We start from the raw sequence: 25,159 nt of genomic DNA, 5'->3' as shown, positions 1-25,159 counted from the left end.
AACTAAGGATAAAGTTATGATAATTTTTTTTTTAATGTTATGCTATTAAATATTAGGTAGATGGTTACTCTAACTTGAATTCATTTCTATCGAGTCATTTACTTTTTAGGGTGATCTGTGAAATTTAATATATACTTTTTTTTCACCCAATTTTATCATCGATTGGTCAATTTGGTCGTCAATCTAAGCATAGTGAAGTAAATAGGACATCAAGTACCATCTTCAACGATCGATTGTTTGAATTCTATCTCAGCTATTGTTGAACGAAAAAAATAAAAATAAAATAAACTGGTAACTTCTTGCACATGTGCCCTCTAGAAACCATAAAAGCTGTAAAAGTAATAAATGAAGATTGCAAAAAAGGGATAAATGCCATTATGTAAAACCATGAGTGTAACGAAGGCCAAAATAATTACCAACATGACTTGAAAACAAAGCAATCCCTAGAAACCCTTTATTTACAAATGAAGCCCTCCATAAATATCACCAATATCCCACAAAACACAAACACAAACCCAAAAAGAACAAATGGCTAAAATCTCATTGATTTTCGTCTTCATATTGGCCTTCCTCTCAGTTGCAGCCATGGCAGAGCCCAAAGAAAAAGATGGTGCAGTGACTAACTTCCATGACCAGCAGTTCATATGGGGAAGGAAGGAGAGAGTGAATCATGGAAGCTTTAGAAGCCCTAAGAAACACCTTCTCAATCCTCACCATTTTCAGCCATTTGATCCCTTTCAAGACCCTATTGATCTCTGAGAACTTTTCTAATGATCTTTTGATGCTTTTTCTTTCTTTCTTTCTTTCTTTTAAGGGGTTTTTAGTGGTGAATTGCTAGATAATTGTTTGGGAAGTTCATATGTTTATATTGTTTGTATTTATTTTGGTGTACTTTGATTTGTACCATAAGGTTGAGTTTGCCTTCTAATTTATGTATGAGAACTTTGTTTGTGGGTTCATGTTGAATACAGGTGGGGTACTACATATATATATATATTTTTTTGGAACCTCATTTACCAATACAATAATGACACCTACAATATCAAAATTTATAATTGAACAGGAAAATGCATGTTTTCCTATAACAAATTTGAATATTAATTATATAAATATGTGGAGAATTTTGCTAAGCTAACCAAATCAGTCTTCATCGTCAGAATCATTGAATGTAATCTTCGTGGACTTGGGGGCATCTGCTGTAATTTCCTTGAAGTGTGCTCCATAGAGCTTGGATTCCTGCAATGAAATCCATAACATCGCCATTTTTAATGTTTTGTGCATCCAAAATATTGAATGAAAAGGTTCTACCAAGCTTAATATTTGCTAAAAACATTAGTTTTTTTTTTTTTTTCCTTCTACTAATCAGATATCAAAATCACGAACAAAAAGTTGATTCCAGAACACAAAATAGCTCGTAATCGAGGCTGGTTATCAGTGTTTACACAAGAATGTTTTATGAAAGATGTAATAAACAAGAATCTTTTACCTTTTTCTTCACGTGAGTACCAAATTTCAAAAGCGCATCTGGTACAACTTGCTTGGCTTCACGGAGAACATTCACCAGCTCCCCAGCAAGTCCCTAAAAGAAATGGCAGCAAAGGTTAAGTGATTTGGACAAGCCAAGTAATTTTTTTGTTAAACAAAAAAAGGGAGAAATATATAGGATCCTAAATAACCTTGTTTTGTTGCATGAAGAATGTGTGAGCGACACCCTTTTTACCAGCTCGTCCAGTCCTTCCAATTCTATGGACATAATCTTCAGTTGTCAGAGGAAAGCTATAGTTAATTACTACTTCTACATCTGGAATATCTAAACCTCGGGCGGCTACATCAGTAGCTATCTGTAATTATCAACATAATATACATTTGATCAAGCCATAGTTAACTATTGAAAATAAAAAGGGAAATTTATAGAATATTCCCATCACAACAGGAAGCAGTTTAGCATAAAAAAAAAAAATATACTCCTACTGTTACACAGTAAGCATAATGGTGTTGCAAGATATTAGTCGGCACTGCAATGGAATAATAGGAAAAACTCAAAAAACAGCCTTGACTAGAAGGTACAATTCGTAAAAAAATACCAATAATCGAAGAGAAAAGACTCTGAAAAAAGTGAACTATGATGAAATAAAACTGTAAAGCCTTGTAACAATATGAAAAATAGTCATAAACTGTCGAAGGAACAATTATTTGCAAATGTATACCATTAATGGATAGCTTCCGCTTTTAAATAATGACAATGCCTTTGTTCGTTCAGTTTGTGCTTTGTCACCATGTATAGAAACAGCCTTCCAACCCCTAGAGAATTTAAGTAAAGGAAAAAAAGGCTCAGAAAAATAGAGAGATCATTCTTTAGGAATTAAAAATCATGTCCTGATGAATCAGAGGAGCCAAAATTGTAAACACCAATCTAGATTACCTTCTCTGGAGCATTTTTTCAACTCGTGCAGCTTCATTCTTGTACAAGACAAAAACCAGTACTCTGTTCCTGGAAAGAAAAAAACCCGTTGTTGCCAAATCATTATTCTCCGATACATATATGTAGAACAAATCATTAATTATAATAATTTCAATTTTATGAAAGGTTCAAAATACCTTTGGGATTTATGGTATTTTTCAAGCAGAGCAACTAAACGATCATCACGTGCACGATCATCCAAGACCTATCCATGTGAATGATTAATGATTCTGAACTCTTTTTGTTTAATTTATAATAAAGTTCATCTGGATATGAAAGAATACCTCAACTATTTGCATGACATCATGATTGGCAGCCAAATCCTCTGAACCTACAACCACCTGTCATAAAATACTTCCATCTTAAAAGGTTTAAGAATAACAAATTAGGACATTATTGAGTAATTGCGAAGTGTGCACACCTTTACTGGGTCAGGATCCATGAATTCTTGAGCCAATTGATTAACTTGTAGAGGCCATGTGGCACTGAACATAACCATCTGGCGTTCTGCAAAAGAGTTGGAGCTTAATATGAGTGCACAGCACCATAGAATCTTTAGTCTTGTAGAACCAAACTCAGGATATAACAGCCATTTAAAAGTGTGAGTGTAAAAAAAAAATGCAAAGACCAAATATGTTAACCTGTACAAGTCTGGCTTAATATAGACCGCACTTCTGGTTCAAATCCCATATCCAACATTCTATCAGCCTCATCAAGAACCTACAGGAATTTAAGCTGTCTTGTTAATAGGATTACACATCGAGATAAAGAAAAAGGCACAACATAGAACCAATGAGAAGGCAGAACAGAGATAATAGTTTGAACCCAGCAAAATCTATTGCCGCTAATCAGTATTCTCTTTCAAATTCATCTTATGAAATGACGAAATTTTGAATAACAGATTGCATGCATACTGTTAATATATCTAGGTTCAAAGTTCTTTACAGTGCACAATTTAATTCTTATTTTAAGTTATACCCAAATTGTAATCATCTCTAACTCAAGCACCTTATCGCGACACAAGGTTTGGAATTTTTGTGATCTTTCATGGGGAGAAAATTATTAAAAAAAAAAAAAAAAAAAAAAAAAAAGAAGAAGAAGAAGAAGAGAGAGAGTAAAAGGGAGGGAGGGACCCAAGAGAGAATGAAAGAGTACAAAAGGTGCAGAAGGTACATACAAAAAGAAAGTCCAGCAAAAGAAGACTTAAAGTTAACTAAACAAAAGAGGGGCACCAATTCAAAATAATAAGACCAGAGGGTAATAACACAACTCCTTAGAAATTGAACCCAAAAGGAGACATTAAACCTAACATTCAACCAAACCTCCTCCGAGGAAATCGCCAAATTGGATCAAATTATATTTTCAATTTCTATGGTATAAAATACTATAGTTCACAGAATCCCACATAGATGCTGATTAGCAATCCTACATTGTGCTTCAATACTTCATTTTTTAATGACTACACACAACTAAATAATAAAGATGTTAAATTCACATGTTTTCTTCATGAACACCTTGCACCCATACATGAACGCACAACATGGCAATTATAGCAGCAACAACAACAACAACAAAAAAAAAAAACAAAAAAAAAAAAAAAAAGAAGAAGAAGAAGAAAAGATAGACATCAATAGATTTAACTCAAAGTGACCATTCTCCTAAGGTTAAGAATATACAAGTTTTGGTACCAAAGAGATTGGTCACATACCACAAAGGACACTTCCGAGAGTCTGCAGATCTCCATTTCCATCAAATCCTTTAAGCGTCCAGGAGTTCCAATAACAATGTCCTGAGGGTAAGAACATAAATGTGTGATTGTATGAAAAGAGAGAGTGAACAAAATTAAGGGAAAAAAATGTGTGCTTGTCCTAGGTTGGTTGTAATCTACAACATGAAAAAAAAAAAGTCCCAAAATCACAAAGAGGAAGCAGAAACATCATACAACACCAGATTTAAGACAAGATATTTGGCTTCCTTTGGAGACACCTCCATACAAACAAGTAGACGTCACACCACATGGTTCTCCGGCATTTTGAAGTACACTTGAAATCTGCCATAGCACATGAAGCCTATAATTAATCACAAATCTGATTCGTAAAACAACAAGATAAACATAAGATTGACATTGTGATGAACACAATTACTATGATCTCAAGGACATTGTCTTCTCCGTTGCAAGACTATCGAAACACATAAAAATGATGATGCCTTATGGTAATTACAAGCTTAGATATATTCCACTTAACTTTACAAGTGCAACTAATCTCATCTCGAGATGGAAAATTTTAATAAGGTTCCAATCCCCATCCCCAAGTTAAAGGTAATATAAGCCAGAAAAAACGTATAAACAACGCAAAATAGCATTCGAAGGGGTTACTTAGCAAATTGTCAGCCATTCATGTGATAAAAGCTTGGCCAATTTCTCATTATTAAGAGGATACATTAGGCCAGTTTTCCTTCTCTAACCCAATAGGAGATTAATCTAACCCTAGAAAGCTTCCAAAAGTCCTGCCTATAAAATCTTTTCCCTCACTTCCCTTGAATTAAATTATTATTAGATAGAACAAAAACTGTACAGCCAAACGACAGTCCTGACTAATTTTAAAAAAATATATTTGAAATAGAAGACTATATGCAAACTATCAATACAGTATGCAATCCAAGTGACTTCAATTTCGTATGAACATACTTGTTGAGCCAATTCCCTCGTAGGTGATAGAACTAGACAGAGAGGACTCCGCCCCTTCGGCATCTTGCCCTTTCTCTTGTTCAAAACATGCATAATACCCGGTACACCAAACGCCAGAGTCTTGCCTGTGACCACAAACAACTAAAATATCCGCTATGGCTACACAATGGAGATTATGATCCCATTATAAAATGCTAATAGCCAAATCCACAAATTACCTGATCCAGTGGCGGCGATGCCAATAAAATCTCGACCATGCAACAAGAACGGCCAAGCGTGGGACTGAATAGGAGATGGACTTTTGAAAGTTCGACAGCATTCCAATACTTCATCTGGAAGTCCCGCTTCGGCAAACGACTTAAGCGGTGCGAACTTTCCCTTCTTTACACCTTTACCAGTGACTACCACGGATCCATCGGTAGAATTTTCATTCACCTTCGGCACTTCCTTTTCATCGGAGGTTGTGATGCTTACGTTTTCGTCCTTTGATTTCTTATGCTTTTTCTTCTTCTTGTGAAGCTCTGAATCAGTTCCCTCCAGTACATTCTTCTCGTGACTAATTTCATCCTTCTCTTGACAACCCGATTCTCTGTCTCTCTTCTTCTTCTCTGTTTTCGTATCGGATTTCACAAAAACTTCTTGGGCAACCGGTTCGCTGACGGTAGAGTCCTCTTCGAGCTTTCCAACCATGGCGGTGTCTGGTAGGGGAGCTCGGCTCAGGTCGAGTCGAAGAGAAACAGCTAACGAGAGGCCAATTGTATCGGGAGCAAACTTGGGGGATTTGTAGGGTTTTGACTTTTTGACTTATGATTATTTTCAAAACATACTGTACTTTATAATCTACACCTATATCACAACAGTGGCTGTAGTTTAGTGGTGAGAATTCCACGTTGTGGCCGTGGAGACCTGGGCTCGAATCCCAGCAGCCACAATTATCTTTTTCAAATAATTTACATTGTGAAGAGACACTTTTTTTTATTTTTTTTCTTTTTAGACATTCAAAAAAAAATTAATCATAAGTCAAAATAAGGACCTATTAAATAAGTTTTTATTTTTAATTTTTATAAATATATTGTTTTTGTTTTTCTTTTATTATTATTTTAAAAAGTAATAAAATCATTTTAAGTAGCGTAATCGAGAGAGGCTGCTGATTCAGGGACGAGTCTCCTTCGATTAAGAGTGAATGCAGTGAATTGATGCAAACAACATGGGCCACCAGTATTAAATCTTCATGTAACTTTTTGCAACGGTATCAGGTCCACGTAATAAATTAATCATAAATAATTGATTCATTAAAAATACATCTACCAATTTCTTATTTATAAAAAAACAAAACACTAAATCATTCAAATTTCCACCCTAAACTTTTACCTTCCCAAACTTTCACAAGTATTATAATATTAACTTTAAACATAAAATATTTTCTAAAATTTAAATAAAAAACATTATAGCATGCTTTTTTAAAACATATATATGGTACAAATTTGATAATATTTTAAAGAAAAACATTAATATAGCATTTATTATTAAAAATATAATATTATAGAATATTCCCATCCTTTAAAAACATAATATTATTAAAAATTAAATTATTAGAAAATTATTTTTATTTTATTTTATTTTAAAAATTACTCAACAAAATAAACTATATAGTCCAGAGATTGAATTGGATGGGGAAAGCAATTGCATTCTCTCCATCTCTCCTCCATTCCTCACCTCCCACTCCCAATCCTGAACCAGCCATACTTCTTCCGCCACGTGTCCCTCAACTATCCAAACTGCCAACAAATCCCCACCTTGTTATTCTTCCATCCCTCTTTCATTCACATACATCACAGCTTCCTCATCAACATCTCCACACTCCCTTCCCTTCTCCTCTCTTCTGATATGCAAACTCAAAAAACATATACATTCAACAAAAACGTCAAATATCCGAATCAATAACTCTAAGGACGTCAACTCGAGTATAATTCAACTAGTTGAAGCATATACGTTCAACAAAGAGGTCAAAATGTTCGAGTCAATAGCTCTTTCTTACCATATAAGTGAGCTTCACTAAATTTTTAACCTATTAAAAACGCATCAAAGTAAGAAAACTCGACCCAATTCACAAAAGCCATCTATGTCCCTCTCTTTACACAACAAGCACACAAGCACAGACGCTCGGGTTTCTTTCGTTCCAAACAGATAATTTGTGGCTCTTTTAAATCGCCCTTCGGTTTCATCGATTCTCAGCCTCCTATTTCACTCATGTTCCAAATCCAGCCTTGAAAACATATAAATGAAAGGAGGAAAACAAACCAAAGCCAAAGCCAAAGCCAAAACCCACCCCTCATTTCATTTCTCCTCCATACACTACAAGATAAGGGGAAAAAAAATCTCCCCCACCAACAAAAGAGACCATCTTCCTCTTCTTCTTCTTCTTCTTCTTCTTCTTCACTTCCTCAACAACTGAGAGAGAAAGAAGAGGAAAAAAGAATGGCAGTTTGTACAGTGTACACAACCCAATCCCTAAACTCAACCTTCACATCCTCAACCACAAAATCCCATTTGGGCTTCCACCAAAAGCACCACCACCACCAACAACAACTGGTTCTCTTCAGCAGCAATGGGAAGAAATGGTGGAGCAGTAAAAGAGATGATCAGAGCAGCGTGGCCAACCGCTACGTGATCACCTGCTCGGCGGGTGGGCAACAGACAGTGGTGATTGGTCTAGCAGCAGATTCAGGGTGTGGGAAAAGCACTTTCATGAGGAGGCTAACAAGCGTGTTTGGAGGGGCAGCAGAGCCACCAAAGGGCGGCAACCCAGACTCAAACACACTCATCAGTGACACCACCACCGTGATATGTTTAGATGACTATCACTCACTGGACAGAACAGGAAGAAAAGAAAAGGGAGTCACAGCACTTGACCCAAGAGCCAACGATTTTGATCTTATGTATGAACAAGTTAAGGCCCTTAAAAATGGCGTGGCTGTTGATAAGCCTATTTACAATCATGTCACTGGCCTTCTCGACCCTCCTGAGCTCATTAAACCACCTAAAATCCTTGTCATTGAGGGCTTACACCCCATGTAAGTTCTTTAATCTCTATTTTTTTCTAATATTTTGAGATGATTTTAGGTAGAAGAATTGAGCAATATACAAAAAAGAACAGAAAAAAAAACATAAGAATAACAGAGGATTTCGTTTTTTCTTCATTAAATAGGTATGATTCAAGAGTAAGAGACCTGTTGGACTTCAGTATCTACTTGGACATCAGCAATGAAGTTAAATTTGCATGGAAAATTCAGGTTCCTCTCAAGAACTATCTTCCTTTTGTAGTTTTTGAGCTGTTTTGGAGTAATTTTAAAGAACCCCCTGCCCCCATTTACAGAGGGACATGGCTGAGAGAGGGCACAGTCTAGAGAGCATCAAAGCGAGTATCGAAGCTCGAAAACCCGACTTCGACGCCTATATTGGTAAGATTTGAAGGAATTTAGAAGGTGTTTTTGATGTCCAAGAACAAGAAGAAGGGGGTTAGTATCTGATGTGTGTGATATACATGAATTTGCAGACCCACAGAAGCAATATGCAGATGCAGTGATTGAAGTGCTACCAACAAAGCTAATTCCAGATGATAATGAAGGAAAAGTGTTGAGAGTAAGGCTGATAATGAAGGAAGGGGTGGAGTTTTTTGATCCAGTTTACTTGTTCGATGAAGGCTCTACCATTTCTTGGATTCCTTGTGGAAGAAAGCTCACTTGTTCTTACCCTGGCATCAAATTCTCCTATGGCCCTGAAATTTACTATGGCAATGAGGTAATATCTACCACTAATTCTCCTTAAAATTCACTACAACTAACTCGAAAGTTGGGTTTTGGTGATGTTTTCGTCTCTTGTTTATCATTTTTCATGACTAATTCGGGTTAAAATTCACTAAAACTCACTCATAAATTAGGTTTTGGTGATGTTTTCGTCATTTTTAAAGATTTTTTCGTTGAATTTTGGCGATGTTTTCGTTTCTTATTCATCATATTCATGTTTTTTTTTTAGTGTTTTTATGATTTATTTAAAGTAAACTATTTATGAAACCCTTTCTAAAATTATAATCAAATTTTAAAATATGAAAATAATCAAAAGTATTTATGTTTTGTTTTTTAAATTTATTTATTGAATGAAACCAATATTTATAATTTTTCATTAGTACCTAAAATTTTAAAATATTAAGTTAAATAATAATAATAATAATATTATCTAATTTTATTAAGTATATAAATATGTTTCTTTTTTTGTTTACATTTTATTTTACCTACGTTTTTTAAATCAAACTAAGTTTTGCATTTTTTTTTAAATAGTTTTTATTTTTGTAATATGGTTTGAATTCAAATATTTTTTTAAAAAAGAAATATAGAAATACGAAAGAGAAGAAGAAGAGAACTCACAGTCGAATACTTTGGCGGTGCACACAAGGTGTTTGATGAAATGTCTGAATGACGATTTGCAGGTATCCGTACTGGAAATGGACGGGCAATTCGACAGACTCGACGAGCTGATCTATGTCGAAAGCCATCTGAGCAATCTGTCGACAAATTTCTACGGCGAAGTGACTCAACAGATGCTGAAGCACGCGGACTTCCCCGGAAGCAACAATGGCACAGGCTTCTTCCAAACCATAGTCGGATTGAAGATCAGAGATCTGTTCGAGCAGATTTCTGCCAGCAAGGCCAAGGCGCCGGTCGAGGCCGCAAAAGCTTGAAGTTACTGTGGTGAGTGTTTTTCTCAGTCGCCGCGCCGGCCGATGTCTGGATTTAGCCTTTTCAATTCAAGCGTTGTGTTGTATTGTTGTAGTCTGAGCTTTATAGGCTGTTTTACAATGAATTATTGTTCTGAAATTCCTGATCGGTGGAGATTTGTAATGTAAAAAACAAACAAACAAAAGAATCGAAAGCGGAAATGATATGCAAAATTCGAAGTTTCTGCAGAGATTGGCTTTGGTAACTACCAATTTTGATTTGTTGTTTCTTGTTCTCCCCCATCGTACTAGATATAATATTTGAATAATATATTATTTATAAAATATATCTTAATATTCTTCTATTTATGATTTGATTGATAATTATATTTTATTTTATTATTAATATTTAATTAATTTATATTTTTTTTATGAGTATTAATGGCTAGTTCGTATCTTTTTAAAGCTTATGAATATCAATAATAATACGTTAAACTTTCATAAATATTTTAAATAAAATTTGTATACTTGATTTTTAATTAGCATTTTTATAATAACCCTAAACCCTAAAAAAAAAAATTAAATTATATAAAATATTTTTAACTTTAAATTTCAATTTTATAATACTTTTCAAGAGTATTTTATTAATGAAAACCCTATTAAAACAGTAATTAAAAAAAAACACAAAATTTAATTATGATATTTAGAAAAAATTTGTCTATAAATTTGTATTTGATGTTTCACGAAAATTATTATCAGAATTTCATATAAATAAAGTATTTTTAATAATTAATTAAATTTTGGTTTAATTTTAATTCCTATACCTTAATTTTATATATTTTTAGTTTATTTTATAATAAATCTTAATAATTATTATCAAATAAATAATTATATAAACTTACTAGATATGATCGTAAATGCGAGTGATTTTATACATGAAACTCCTGAAACTATATCCAGCTGGATTTCAATTTTTTTTTTTTCTAATTTCTTTGAAATAAGGAAGATGTTGAAGAAAAAAATAATAATAAATAACTTGAAAATCAGCAGTCCTTCCCTGTACAAACTACAAAGTCCATGCTTTCCTGATTTTCCTTTTACCAAACTGCTTACAAGTGACGGTGAGCAAGAGAGTGGCTTTATATCAGCCAGCGATGGCAATCAAGCTTTGCCTAACTAATGGAAGTGAGCAAAGCACAGAGCCAAATATTCCATTCAAGGCATAGGCTATGGCGCAGAACGGGAGAGCCTCGGGTTCCTTGGCCGATAATGCTGCGGTTCCGAGCCCGTGTGCACTGAAACACAAACAAATGGTAACGATGAAGCTCAATGACTTCTAGTTTCTATTGACAAAATCAAAGATTACTAGAAGAAAGCTATAACAAAAGAGCAGCCCTCTCTACGAAAGTCGACTCGAAATATTTGATCTTAGGTGCTTCCTCTCTTGATTAACTAGCTTTCGTTGAGGATTGTTGGGAGGGAGTCCCACATTGGCTAATTTAGAGGGATGATCATGGGTTTATAAGTAAGGAATACATCTCCATTGGTATGAGGGGAAGCCTAAAGCAAAGCCATGAGAGCTTATACTCAAAGTGGATAATATCATACCATTGTGTAGAGTTGTGATTTCTAACCGCTCTGCGAACACAGGCTAATTTACCCATACTATAATAGCATGTCATATAATATATGACATGGATTTTACTTCCTATGTATGAATGAAACCAACTTGCTAATATGGATTCATTGTGCCATAGTTCATACCTCGAAGCAGTTGCAATTCCCCGAGCGATAGGATCACGAAACTTCAGATTATCAAGGGCTGCTTGGACAAAATTTGCCCCGACCAGACCGGTTACGACGACGACAGCAGCCGTGACAGATGAATTGGTGCCTACAACGAGTAAGGAACTAAGTTAACAGAAAGTAATGCTATAAACTGAGCCTGTCAGATATCATACTGATAAAACAGCTTCAGATAACAATTTGCTACTATTTTTTTGTAAATCACAATTGGTGCCTAAGATTACGAGATTACTGTAATTGTATGGTTGTTGTACCTTCAAAAAATGTCACAATGCTGAGTGCCAAGGCGACAGTTATACATCTTGGTAGGATTGAAACAGTCAAGTTTGGCTCTAGTCCAATGAAACGTCCAATAAGAGCAGTTGAGTACAAGGAGAATATAGTTGAGATAATAACAGAGGTAAAGATCTCAGCCGCATGCCTTTTAACGAGCTGCAAAATACAAGAGAGATTTCAAACATCATAGCTAAATTGGCTAAGGTATATATCCTCGATCAAGAGAACATAGGTTCGAATTCCGACCTCCATGTTCTTGATTTCAAAAAATGATTATAATAGAAATGAATGCTCAAACGCGAAAATAAAAATTGATCCTAGCTCGGGACTCAAAAGATCATTCCGGGATAAGACTTAAACGATCATTAAGCCATACGCAAAGTTTGATTCTATACTTAATCGAAGAGTTTTAGGCTTTATAAGAACCAAAACATATCAAGCACAAAAACGAAATCATATGATAAATAAGAAAGAAAATTACCTTTCTCTGTTTGAACATCGAGAAAGCGAAGGAAAGGATAACAGATCCCAAAAATCCCATTAGAATATCACCAGCTCCAGGGTTAGATGATGCTTTTGTCAAATATGAAGCTGAAATTTTATAGAGGATTGCCAGTCATACAAACAGAAATTTTAGTAAGATGTGAAAGATAAAAGCTAGGTACACGGGAATAAGGACTATATGAGTTTTTCAAGTGTAACGAACCTAGATTTCTGATAGCCTAAAGTCGTTACTGTGTACATAACATACTCATTTGTGTGAACTGATTGGTGGACCTATACTCGCACATGTGACCCGCATGTAGAACAGTAAATACACATCTAATTATCCGTTTAGGACAGCTGACTAAGAAAATATAGACAGAAAGGATAGGTCTCATTCATGATTGTATGTGTTTGCATCTAACCCCAATAGTAGGATTACTTACCGAGTATTTCTTAAAATACTCCAGTCACGTGCTATTTCTATTTCAGGTAAAGACAAGGCACTCATGTACGGCTAACGACGTCATCGCAAGTCGAGACCATGGCACATGCATAGGATAAGATAATTGTATTTTTTTTTTTAGACTTAAGTTAGAATAAGGTGTTTTTGTCTTTAATGTTTATTTAGAAACTTGTTACGTCGTTTTAAAGACGTTTTTAACACGTAAGTTCATGACAGTGTTTTATGTTGAAGTTTCAAATGATTATTTTCGCACAAATAAGTATTGTTATATACACAGTAGCGACTTTAGACTATCAGAGATCTAGGTTCGTTACATTAACCAACATATTTTAACATCTTTGGATTTGTTGCCAACGAAGGAGAGATCAAAGCGTAAGGAAACATATCTTGGCTGAGACTGTACCTAGAATTGGATCAAGCCCAGAGCGGGAAAAGTATCCAAAAGCCAGTGCTGCAAGATCAGCAGAGACTGCACAACAGATGATTGGGTGGAAAACTGTCTTCACACTGCCTGGTAATCTGGCAATCACATATCAACAAACTATAAGATGCATATCATTAGTAAAGGGTATTTTATCCTTTTCAGCTTTCTAAAGTTGAGGATAACAGAACTTTACTTAGAACCAACAATGTAGCCCAAGACCGTCGATGCAAGGAGGAACGGAAGGAACGTTCGAGCGCTTGTTCCTAGTGCTGTTGGATAAAATAAAGCACCAACAAAAGATGCCACAAAAATTCCAGTCCAGCTCCAAACTTCAACAAAAGAAAAGGGAGATGGTTTTTGCATAGGCTCAGCATCAGTCATTTCAGTTTTTACAATATTTCTAACAGCTATGGCCATATATCCTGCAACACATAGAGTAGCTAGCCAGCCTACAACTGCAAAGCACCAGTGAATGGAAGAGGGTAAGCCAATAAACTGAAACTCACACAGCCACAGAGGAGGGAGAGGCAAAGTGATACATGATTTTTCTTACTAATCTATTTTTCAACAGTTTTGGAGATATCAAAGACTTTTCTTACTAATTAAGCTCAGATTCTGGAGATATCAACCATTTTCCTTACTAATTAAGCTCAGATTCTGGAGATATCAACCATTTTCCTTACTAATTAAGCTCAGATTCTGGAGATATTAACGATTTTCCTTACTAATTAAGCTCAGATTCTGGAGATATCAACGATTTTCCTTACTAATTAAGCTCAGAATCTGAAGATATCAACGATTTTTCTTACTAATTAAGCTTAGATTCTGGAGATATCAAAGATTTTTCTTACCAATTAAGCTCACTTGAAGATTCAAACACACGATGAAGGCTAGATGTAACTATGAGAATTAGAAGTAACAAATCCACCCCAAATGATATGTAAGGCTCGTTTAACATTTGGTTGATCAAATTCTCATAGATACCACAGATGATGATAAAATTTATGTACCTATTATGAAGCAAATTTTGATCCCAGATGCCGCAGGGATGTCCTTCACAGACAAAGGCAAAATAACCAACGATGGAACATAGAACAGAGGTAGCCACCTCTGGATAAACAAGAGAGCCGGTTCAAAGAAGTTCATAACGCCAGTAGCAGCCGATGGAACAGTAGAATCAAGAGCCAACAAAACAGTGAAGATACAAAACATCCCAAACAACGCACTGGGGAACTTAATCGCAGCAGCCACAAAAGCCTTTTTCAAGAGCTTATCAGTCGCAAGAATAATTCCAAGAGAAACAGCCAAATGAATTACCGAAAACACCTACAGAGCATAAACGATAAATCATAATCCACAACCCGAAAAAACACAAAAACAAAATCAAAGCTCAAGAATCCAGTTCATCTTCTATTGCTCACACTTTGAGAGAGAGTGGGAGAAGTGGTAGCGCCATCCGAAGCGGACGATTTCAGAAGAAGAAATTCTCTAGAAGAAGGCGAAGTTTCTGGAGACTCCATTGGCAAGAACCTCCGACTGGAACAGGGGACTTTGAAGATGGGTTTGTTAGATTCCTGGGAAGAGCGGGGTTCGTAAATGGCGCGAGAGATACCATTGAAAGCAATGGAAGCTTTTCTGGAACGGAGAGGACGAAAATGGCACCATGGAATGGAGTTGGGTGCGGTGGAGACGGTTGGGTGGAGGAAATTGGAAAGAGACAGCGGCGAAAATGAATGCTGGGGTGTGGCGTAGAAGACCGCCATGGAAATGTACAGAAACTGAGTAGCTGCAGAGAATTTTTTTGTGGGATCTGTAAGTCGTTGAGTGGTCGTTGATGACTCATACGTGAACGATTGGGTGATCTGTCTTTGGTTCGTTATGATCCGACACGTGTCCTATTTGCTCGGAGTAAATGCCGTTAATTTATAAAATAAGTTTAAAAAATACCTTTTATTTTCTGTTTTATTAAAATATTATCTTTCGCCTTTTGTAATTTTTTTTTTTTTTTTTTTTTTTGTAAATTTTTAAAATTAATATTTGAAGTAGAAATCTCTTGATCTAATAGAATGAAATTTAGTTACTCGCTTTTTAAAGTTAAATTAAAAGATAGTTATATAAACTTAAACCAAAATGGAAGAATCTGAAGAAAATTTGCACTATAACTTTGTTATATAGTTTTCATAGATAAAAAGGTTTTTGAAAGTGAGAACTATGAAAAGGTTGTTGAACGTGAGAATTATGAGATGATATATATATATATATATATATATTTTTAATAAAACGTTCTTAGGACACGAGCATATGATAACTTCTTTTGGGTTAAGCTTCTTCCAAGCCGAAGTGGATACCCTCTCTTGTGAAAAGGTACCCTCCTCCTCCAGCGGCCATCGGAAAAACTCCCTTCTTTACAGGTAACGAAGGAGAGGAAATAGCTCCTTGAAGAGGAGAGGGAGTAAATAACTCGAGATCATTTCGAGGGAACCGACAGGTTCCTTCCTTATCTTGCCCAAAAACTTTTTAGATTCTCATCGGAGAAAGTTTCTATGAATTTATTTACATACTTTAGCCGCGATAAAATGTTCGATGCCAACTTTAACAAAATAATCATGTATTTCATTTTTAAGAAAAAGAGATATTTTGGCAATTCCTAAAGCGAGATGAACCAAGATAATTTTAATTCATTTAATTCAATCAAAATCTTAAAAAACTAAACGATATCACATGCGAAAGATAAACGAAATTTATTGGAAACTCGATCATATAACAAACTCGATCTCCACAAATATCCGACCTAGAATCTCCCCTTTTGATCCTCGACAAATTTATAGGGAAATTTCAAAGGGATAGAAAATTAAATGGAAGGTAGAGACGAGGTCCTCGTGTCGTGGACATCGCTAATTGCAAGCCACATGTAGGACCGTATCCCATGCGAAAGATAAATATTATTGGACACTGTTAGGGGTTAACTCAGGGTACAAGGAGACAATTGAAAGATCACCTCGTTTTTAATCACAATCATCTCTATCATCAAAACTTCAAATAAAGAAGAAATAATTGTTTTCTTAGCTTGTTCTAAGGCACTTAATATAAAATCCAAAAGATGAGCAAGGACTGATATCTCGATGGTGATCTTGAAACTAGCACGAGAGGAGACTTGTACCAATAATTTAACCACAAAAGTTAAGCTTCTTCATTACCTTGGCATAAGCCAATGGGACAGTGGCTGGCTGTCTCAGTCTACGCTTTGCTTTCTTGGACTGCATTGAAAATACAAACAACATGGTTAATTTCAGGAAGCTGAGTTTTGCATTTTGAATTGGCTCAATGAAGTATATTAAAATAGCGATAAAAAAATAAAAGAGCCATCCGATGCATGTCGGAGGTACATAGCTAAAAAGCTAGTGTATGCAACTCTAGTGTATAGATGAGAAAATAGGCGACCCAAGTTCACTGCTAGCAGATATTGTTCTTTTGGTTTTCTCTTTTGGACTTCACTTCAAAGTTTTTAAAACGCGTCTGCTAGAGAGAAATCTTCACACCTTTATAAACAATGTTTTGTTTTCCTTTCCAACCGACGTGGGATCTCACATATACATAGTTAAGAACTACTGAAACATAGAGAGAAGCAAAAAAAGGACTATCTTCTTCTCAATCTCTTTTTCCCCTCGAAGCCTCTCGCCATTGTCATTCTCCAAAAGGCATATTGAGCTCTTACTCCCTCCGCTAGTGATTTTATTGAAGTCTTCAGAATCGCAATCTCCTTCCCCCACCCATCTAACTTAAGCTTTTGCCTCCAACTTATCGCCTCTTTCCCAATTACCTGCGCAAACTACGCTTTTAGATAGGCTCGTTCATCTTTAAGAACGTCACTCAAAGAGGCCATATTTACAAGCCCATCCAGAAACCTAATCCTCAATTCTCTTGCTTCTTGATCCTAATATCCCCATGACTTCTAGACTCCAAGATTCAAGGAGGCCTTAAAGGAGCCCAACTTTCCCACAAAATGATGCTAAAGACAACTTGATGGAAGGTTGAGTTAGCCACATTCTCCCATATTGTGTCTCAATTATTATAGCAATAATAAGTTTTAGGGATAAGGGCTTATTGATGGACACAAGATGCTCAATCATAATGATAACTTTAGGGATAAGACCTTATTGATGGACATACAATGCTCGACGATAACTTCAGGATTAAAATGCAAACAAATAGTTCACAAAAGCATTTACTTTATCTTTTTGAACAAGAAAGATGCCCTAGCATGAGTATTAAGCTTCGTAAAAGACATGGGAGTTGTGAAATGAAAATGAAGAGCAGAAATCGTTGACATCATAACCCCCGGGGGGTAGAAACTCCTCAAAATTATCTCCAAAAGCTATTAAAGATACACATTAAACACGTGCTACAATTTAAGCATGAAGAACTGAGAACTTAGCATTAGCATATATTAGATAGTCTAAACTACATAGAACAACAAAAAAACGACCAAAATTCAGTTCTTTTCTAAAAACGAAATCATAAATCTATCAGTAATGCTAAGATCAAAGGCTCAATCATTCTGCTTAAGGGTTACAATTCTAAACAAAAGAAGTGGTTGAAACGCAAATTATTATAAAGACGCGTAAAACATATAAACAAGCATTATACATATCTGCTTAAACCCAGAGGCCAGAGGCAATGTAGTGATAGACATGAGCTAACTTGAAACGAAATTTTCAGAGAATGGCCAATTTACATGGTATAGCTAATCTCTGCCCTCCAAATACTTACATATCTACGCCAAAACAATACTAAACCAAGGAGCATATTTGATAAAACAGAATGACAAACCTTCAAATGAGCATTGTGCCTTTTCCCTTCCTTTCGACGTTTAATGCTCCCATCCTTCCTCACCCAAAACCTAGACTTGTAAGACCTGATCGAAAATCTTAAAGTGTCATTTACTCACAAACTTGCAAGACAATAATGATAAAGAACCAAAATTCATTAATAAAAACCATAATTTTGAAAACTCACGAGTAACATTTTATCTTCGTTTTCTTCAATTTGGAAGTAACTGGCGTCATCGGCTTTCTCCTCTTCTTTCGCTCTCTTGACGAAACATGTCGCACTTGAACAGCCTTAATTATGTAACCGAACATCGTTTAATATCAAATGGTGCAAACAAAGAAATACGGGAATAGAGACTCCAGTGAGTCAATTTTTCCTAAGCAATTCCTTTCATCAGCTCAAAATCAAGCGATTCCCCTACCTCCCAAGCATTTCCCGGAAATCCAATATATAGTTACAAGCATCTCAACGAACTAAACAAAATAACCAAAGAAAACGAAACTAAACTAAACTTACATAGAGAGGTGAGAGCGAAGATCGAATGCACTGGTAAGCCGCAAGCGAAGAATGAGTCTGTAAAGATGCATTGAGAAGGGACCTGGAACTCAAATTATTCGGAGAGAAATGGAGAGGCTGGTAAAGTGATGGAGCAGAGTGAAAGATCCTGCGGGTGGAAGAAACGCTATGTACAATTTGAGATGGTTTCGCCGCCGCAGATCGAAGCTTCGAACACCACCTGAGCATCGTCGTCGCCGTCGTATGACCAAAGGGAATTGTTAAAGAGAGAGAAACCTACGCTAGGCGAAGGTCGGTATTGGCGCCTTTACATTTTCACAATTTGGGCCTAATTATAGCCCAGGCTCAAGAAAAACGGGTCGATTAACATCTAACCCAACTTACAAATTTAATTATTAAAATTTTAAGTATTTGGTGAGTTTTAAATTTTTTTCATTATTTTTCTTAACTAATCCCTTTTCACAATTTGAAAAATTAAAACAAAATCAAGATATAAAACTAAAATTATAAGGATACTTTTAAAAAACTTTTAAAAATATAATTTTTTTTAATAAAAATAGAGTACTACTAGAAAAAATAAAATAAAATAAAATATTTTAAATATGATAAACATTATCAATTCCGAGCACTATAAAGAATACGAATTATTTTCATTGTAAATGTCAAATTTAAATAAATTAAATTACAAAATCAACATTAAATTTACAAATAAAAACTAAAATTTTTAAAAATATAAAAAATTAAAGAAAAAAAAAATCAAAAAATTCAATTAAACATATATTTGAAACATAAAAATAGACCATAAACTACGTCGTATTCCTTTACTAGTATACACGCGCCAAACCTACGCGACACGTGACACGTGACTCTGCTAATATTCCTTTACGCGTGGACGCCGGACGAATAATCCACGCTGGCATCCATGTGGCACATTAAAACTATCGTCTACATTGTTCTCACGGTGAGCCTGCCTTTTCCTCTCGACATCCGCATTTTTAACTGCCCAGTCAAAGATATCATTGATCGAACGGTTGCTATTCGTGGAGGAGACCGTAAGAAAGGAGACTTGGCGCCTCGTATATTTTCCATTTCTATTATGGATTTAGTGTTGCCTTCATATTCGTCGCCGTGGTTCGCTCCATTTGCTTCCCTCTACCCCGCCATTGATTATTCCCTTCACTGTCTTTGTTTCCGAATGTAAACCGAGTTTGTTTTCGTGTTGAGTTTCTGTTCTACGACTATTTTATTCGATGATCATCTCTGAATTTGAAGCGTGATTGGTTGGATTAATGCAAGTATTTTGTGTTTGGGCGAAGAAGATCGAGGAGTGTACTCAGTAGTCTATGCCTTGAGGTCGTTGATGTTTCAAGTGTGATTGGATTGGAAATTTCTGTGTTGGAAGAAGATCGAGGAGTCATCAGTGATCAGAGCCTAACGGTTGGAAGAAGATCGAGGAGTCATCAGTGATCAGAGCCTAACGGTGATTGATTTCCTTCACTTGATTTGTTGCCGATTGAAGTCGAGTTGTTTTCTATGTTAAATTAGTCAGCTCTGGCTTATCCTTTCAGTTAACATCCTTGAATTTGAAGTGTGATTGGATTGAAAGTATCTGTGTTAGGAAGAAGAACGAGGATTATTATTAGAGCTGAGTAGGGAGAGACTGAAATTTGGCGTAGAGAAGGGAAGGAAAGTAGAGAAAGAAGGAAAATGGTGAGGTTGATGAGTTGAATTTTCGATCTGCTGGAAAATGGAACGGAATTACCCGTATGAGAATGGCGTGCTGATGACGAGAGACCCTAAGCCAAGGCTGAGATGGACGGCTGATCTTCACGACCGTTTTGTGGACGCTGTCACCAAGCTCGGTGGCCCTGGAAGTAAGTTTCGCGTTCATCATTCTTGCAGTTTCCTTGTAATCTTTTTTAAAATTGCGCCTGGTTTGGAATTTTCTCTCTTTTTTGAATGATGATCTTGAACATTAACAATATCGTATTTTATATCGAATATTTGTTGACCTTGTTCTGTGTTCTTATATTGCTGAAACTGAGAGATATTAATGGCTTTCTAGGCGAATTCTTCCAATCTCATTAGCTATATGTAAATTGCAGCTTACTATCAAACGAATTCGTCTAATTATTGTTTTGGGAAATGAAGTGGCGATTCAATGATGTTCGTGGGTAACAGGACATAATTTAAATTCATTTAGTAATTTGCTTCTTGATGGAGATCTGTCATCAGTTGTTAGAGCATTCTATTTTAGATGCTGCCAATGGCAGTATTGTAGTCAACTGTCGGTAGTTCCTTTTCCTTTTGTCCCTTCTCCAATCGCCAGTCTGAAGAGAAAGACTGACTGATCGCCCAAGTGCTTTTCTAGACAATCCCATCAATTCATGGACATGAGAAGTAGATGAATACTTTTAGCAGTCGAATTTAGAAAAGAAAATTTATGTTGATAGTTCGAACTTATATTATACTGTAAACTAGCCTATATATCAGGTCTGCTGCTTCTTTTTTTTTTTTTTTTTTTTTTTTTTTTTTTTTTTTTTTTTTTGTTCCTGCAATGAACTATATTAATTTAAGCTGTTAGAGGGCATTGTCTTTTTCAGAAGCAACTCCCAAGTCTGTGTTAAGATTGATGGGTTTAAAGGGCTTGACTTTGTACCACTTGAAGAGCCATTTGCAGGTAAGTATTGAAACCATTGCTTCATGATATCTCACTTCTCTTATTATGGCTTGAATGGGAATGAAATGACAGAAATTTTTAATCTTCAGAAGTATAGACTTGGACTGCAAACACGAAAGCAAAATGTGGCTGAGCAAAGGAATGAAAACAGCGGTAAGTCAATCTGTCTGGACATAGGACAATTTGTAAGTACCTCTTTTGATTGCATTTGCTAATTTTACCCTAAAGACTGTGTGAATTCCCAGAGTACATATATTTTGATAATCTTTCTGTATCTGATATTACTTATCAAATAGTTTGTTATTCTTCTGAGCATTTACATTTTACTAGACGCCATCTGGTTTTAATTCGTATATTCTCTTGTTTGCATCGTAGTGTTTAACTCTAGAAAGCTCATTCATAAATTCTAACAATAAAATTTTCAGGGACAATCAGCAATTTTACAGTTGAGGAAGATGACAGGTCTGTCTTTTTGTATCTCATCAATGTTCTTCTACATGTTCGAATTTTACTGACTTTTCAATGGCTTCAATAGTATTTTTGCAAACATATAAGTTAGCGTTATATTGATTTTTTTTTTTTATTCTCTCATCATGGATACTGAAATTAAATCAGTGAGAAAAACTAAGCTTCTTGTTAAGTACAGTTTTCTCAGAATTCGAAGTTCTCCTTCAAGGTAGGTATGAAAATAAAAATAACAAAAGGAGGCAAATATTCTTGAATGTGTGATTATCTATTGCATCATAGTATTCCATTTTATATATAAATTGTCAATGTACCTTCATTTTATATAATGGTCTTAACTTAAACAGAGGGTTGCAAATTGCTGAGGCACTAAAATCACAGGTTGAAGTGCAGAAAACAATACTAGAACAACTCGAGGTATATCTTGCTTAATTCTTCTAATTATAACAGATTCGATCTCAAGTTTGTGATCAATTGTCATTTTATTGGTCGTTGTAAAGACAGGTACAAAATAAGTTACAAATGAGAATAGAGGCTCAAGGAAAATACTTGCAAGATATCTTAGAGAAAGCACAAAAGAGTCTGGCGCTTGCCATTAACAGTAATCTTGGAAGTCTTGAAAACACGGGAATGATGTTACTAAACTTTGACGCGGCTCTGTCAGATCAAATTGAAAAGTTTAAGAAACATGAAATGAGAGATCGTGCGGCAAATGGAAACGATACTTGTAAAACGACCAGCGGTTCACCCATCCAGATATGCAAAGTGGAGGCTGGAGAAGAAGACACAAACGTGTTTAATGTTGAAAGGAACATGATAAACTTTGGTGAAATGCTTAAGGCAAAAGTGCTTCCTTGTTCGAGGTAAGGTTGCTTGTGATACAAAGTACGTACTTTAATGACATACGCAAGCATATAATAGTATTTGGGAGGGAGTAAGAACTTCCATATAGCTCATTCGATATATTCGTGCCTCATGTCTTTTTCTCATGTATTAGATTCTCTTTATCTTATGTTGAGGATTGTTGAAGTCCCAAACTTGGCTAATGAAGGAGAAGACCATGGGTACATGAATAAGGAACACTATCTCCATTGGTATAAGACCTTTTGAAGAAACCAAAAACAAAACATCCTAGACTTGAACCAAAGACCTCACCCATAAAGTAAATCATTAACCTACAATCCAACCAATTGGGAGACATGAGAGCTTATACTCAAAGTGGATAATACCATATTAATAGAGAGGTTCGTTGTTCCTAACATGGTATTAGAGTCATGCCCTTATCTTAACTTAGTATCTTCCTCAAGTGTCGAACAAAGAAGTTGTGAGCCTCAAAGGTGTAGTTATAGTGAGATTCATGATACCACATTGACTAATTAAGAGGAAGATCATGGATATATAAGAAAAGGACACTGAAAGTAAACTCATAAGAGTTTATGATCAAAGTGGACAATATCATACCAATGTGGAGTTTTGTTGTTCCTAACAAGTAACAGTTTAGAATGAGTTAAATGTTAAAAGGCGTCATTGTTGTGCCAATTTAGTTGAAATTACATTGTGCAATATTGATTACTATTAAGAATAATTTTCTAAAATATTCAAGACATACTCATCTGCTTGGTAGCTCTTTTATCTTTTGTTCAAGCTCAATCAAGAGAAAGTTGTTTGAGATGTTATTTTAGCTGTTGCATTGGATTGAAAGCTAACACTTGAAAGTCATCCAAACATGTCCTTAATTGAATGAGTTTCATATCAATGCTACAAGAACATTGTAAAAGTATGTATTATAAACTCATTCTTTACAATTTATTAGCATGGTGAGACTTAGTAGTGTTATGTATAAACAATATTTCCTTTTAGCTTTGTTAGTAAGCCACCCCTAAGTTAATCAACCGAGAATAATGATAGTTTTGTGAATTCAGATTTTGAAGAGATGAATGATGTTCTGTTATCTTTTTCGATAGAAAGACATTTGCTTAAAAATGTACATATCAATATATATGTTTGTTGCAAAGGAAATCAAAGAAAGCAAAAAAGAAACTATGATTGATAGTGTAACTTCAAAGATTACAAATACTGGAATCAAACTTAACTACACAGGGGAAGAAATTACCAAGTGTATTTGTTTTGGCTTGCATTGCTATTAAGTACATAATCAACCTCTTCTTTGATGTGCTCATAAATTTCTTCAGGTAATCATCCATGCGAGCGTAGTTCACCTCTGGATAAAGCTTTGAAGCTTCTTGTCCTCCTATTTCAAAGTTTGTCAAGCAGCCTTCAAAGAATATGTGGTAAAAGTATCCAACTTGTTTTTGTTCATATGATTGAAGAATTTGACAAGTTTTTGTTCATCTGGTAAAAGACCTGTTTGGTTTCGTAATGTTCTTCGTTTTTATTTTTTCATTATTTATAGAAATTTCCATATCTAATATACAAATTCTTCAACGAAGCTTGCACCTCTACTAGTACGTAGATCAAGAATTTTTCTTATTAAGTTTACTTGATAATTCGAATATAGGACCTCTTCTGAGAATTACTCAGAGTTCGTAGGCCTTAGCCAATAAAGTCGTCCCTTAGAAATTCATACTTGGATACAGATCTGGTTTTGCTGTCTTTGGCTCCTAATTGTTTAGAACACAAATGAGACTACTTTTCCTTCCTTAAAAATTAGGGCTAAATTTATGTTCTAGTCCCTAGTATTTAAAAGCTTTTTTTTATTTATTTGGTCTTTATCTTTTAAAAGTTTCTATTTCGTTGGAAACATTTTAGAATTTTTCAATAATTCAATCATATCCTATTTCCTATTTGTTCGTCTATATAAAAGTCGGGTGTTGATAAAGTTACACGATATAAACATTTATGTAAAAATTAACCATATTTATTTTTCAGCATAAACTCTCATATTTTGAAATGCAAATGAACACAGTTTTATACAGAGTTCGAGGATCATCTACCGTTTTGACGACATACAAAATATTGTCAATTTTCCATTGTTTAATTTAGGTGGAAATTTTTTTCCTTGTTCTTCCTTTTTTTTTAGTGAAAAAAGAAACCTATCTAGCTTCTTAAAAATTAGATAAAATTCTAACAAATTTCATGAAAATAGCTTTTACAATTAAATATAAAAAAAGAATTATGTAATATTTATTGTGTAATTTAAAGTTAATGAAGAAAAAATGCTTTTATTTATATTTGAAAAAACATAACCATAATGTGTCGTATTCAAAGTTCTTACTTCACAATTTTGGAAATATTTCTAAAAAAAAGGAAAATTAGAAACAAAAATAGTTGTCAAATGCTACTATTTCTCAAAAAGCTGGAAAGGAAAACCAAAATATCATCAACGGAC

General features: G+C 35.0%; 5 protein-coding genes and 1 non-coding gene across 7 annotated transcripts; 3 read left to right on the top strand and 3 right to left on the bottom strand.

The window, feature by feature from the left end:
- Positions 1-887: 887 nt before the first annotated feature.
- On the bottom strand, positions 888-5,914 carry LOC111796143 (DEAD-box ATP-dependent RNA helicase 5). The gene is made up of 13 exons (XM_023678852.2): positions 5,369-5,914; positions 5,151-5,275; positions 4,404-4,511; positions 4,170-4,250; positions 3,103-3,181; positions 2,883-2,968; positions 2,746-2,802; positions 2,599-2,666; positions 2,423-2,491; positions 2,208-2,301; positions 1,677-1,841; positions 1,487-1,579; positions 888-1,236 (listed from the first exon to the last, which is right to left on the bottom strand). Exons 1-13 carry the CDS (start codon positions 5,838-5,840, stop codon positions 1,141-1,143), a joined length of 1,593 nt encoding a protein of 530 aa, XP_023534620.2. The 5' UTR covers positions 5,841-5,914; the 3' UTR covers positions 888-1,140.
- A 95-nt stretch (positions 5,915-6,009) lies between these two features.
- Positions 6,010-6,081, top strand: TRNAH-GUG (transfer RNA histidin (anticodon GUG)). Its single transcript has one exon. It is a non-coding gene; the product is annotated as a tRNA-His (tRNA).
- A 1,368-nt stretch (positions 6,082-7,449) lies between these two features.
- On the top strand, positions 7,450-10,115 carry PRK (phosphoribulokinase). The gene is made up of 5 exons (XM_023676314.2): positions 7,450-8,224; positions 8,359-8,443; positions 8,527-8,611; positions 8,707-8,951; positions 9,637-10,115. Exons 1-5 carry the CDS (start codon positions 7,629-7,631, stop codon positions 9,886-9,888), a joined length of 1,263 nt encoding a protein of 420 aa, XP_023532082.2. The 5' UTR covers positions 7,450-7,628; the 3' UTR covers positions 9,889-10,115.
- Positions 10,116-10,873: 758 nt separating this feature from the next.
- LOC111794373 (plastidal glycolate/glycerate translocator 1, chloroplastic) lies at positions 10,874-15,140 on the bottom strand. The gene is made up of 8 exons (XM_023676345.2): positions 14,741-15,140; positions 14,330-14,645; positions 13,513-13,774; positions 13,299-13,414; positions 12,428-12,537; positions 11,925-12,102; positions 11,629-11,758; positions 10,874-11,159 (listed from the first exon to the last, which is right to left on the bottom strand). The coding sequence occupies exons 1-8, from the start codon at positions 15,080-15,082 to the stop codon at positions 11,009-11,011; spliced, it is 1,605 nt and encodes a 534-aa protein (XP_023532113.2). The 5' UTR covers positions 15,083-15,140; the 3' UTR covers positions 10,874-11,008.
- Positions 15,141-16,041: 901 nt separating this feature from the next.
- On the bottom strand, positions 16,042-18,955 carry LOC111794661 (Ribosomal protein L35). Its single transcript, XM_023676761.2, has 4 exons — positions 18,666-18,955; positions 18,336-18,439; positions 18,150-18,234; positions 16,042-16,576 (listed from the first exon to the last, which is right to left on the bottom strand). The coding sequence occupies exons 1-4, from the start codon at positions 18,891-18,893 to the stop codon at positions 16,487-16,489; spliced, it is 507 nt and encodes a 168-aa protein (XP_023532529.1). The 5' UTR covers positions 18,894-18,955; the 3' UTR covers positions 16,042-16,486.
- A 1,007-nt stretch (positions 18,956-19,962) lies between these two features.
- LOC111795860 (myb family transcription factor PHL11) lies at positions 19,963-24,259 on the top strand. 2 transcript variants are annotated; one of them, XM_023678472.2, is made up of 8 exons: positions 19,963-20,102; positions 20,284-20,539; positions 21,269-21,345; positions 21,435-21,498; positions 21,771-21,807; positions 22,158-22,227; positions 22,315-22,673; positions 24,003-24,259. In XM_023678472.2, exons 2-8 carry the CDS (start codon positions 20,413-20,415, stop codon positions 24,004-24,006), a joined length of 738 nt encoding a protein of 245 aa, XP_023534240.2. In that variant the 5' UTR covers positions 19,963-20,102; positions 20,284-20,412; the 3' UTR covers positions 24,007-24,259. The 2 variants fall into 2 exon arrangements, with proteins under 2 accessions (XP_023534240.2, XP_086979741.1); XM_087123615.1 differs by having other exon boundaries at positions 19,987-20,145.
- Positions 24,260-25,159: the final 900 nt, after the last annotated feature.

The sequence above is a fragment of the Cucurbita pepo genome, chromosome 5 (assembly GCF_057944985.1).
Source record: "Cucurbita pepo subsp. pepo isolate OVF chromosome 5, ASM5794498v1, whole genome shotgun sequence".
Classification (NCBI taxonomy): domain Eukaryota; kingdom Viridiplantae; phylum Streptophyta; class Magnoliopsida; order Cucurbitales; family Cucurbitaceae; genus Cucurbita; species Cucurbita pepo.
The sequence above is the reverse complement of the archived record's forward strand: the minus strand, read 5'-3'. Positions and strand labels throughout refer to the sequence as shown.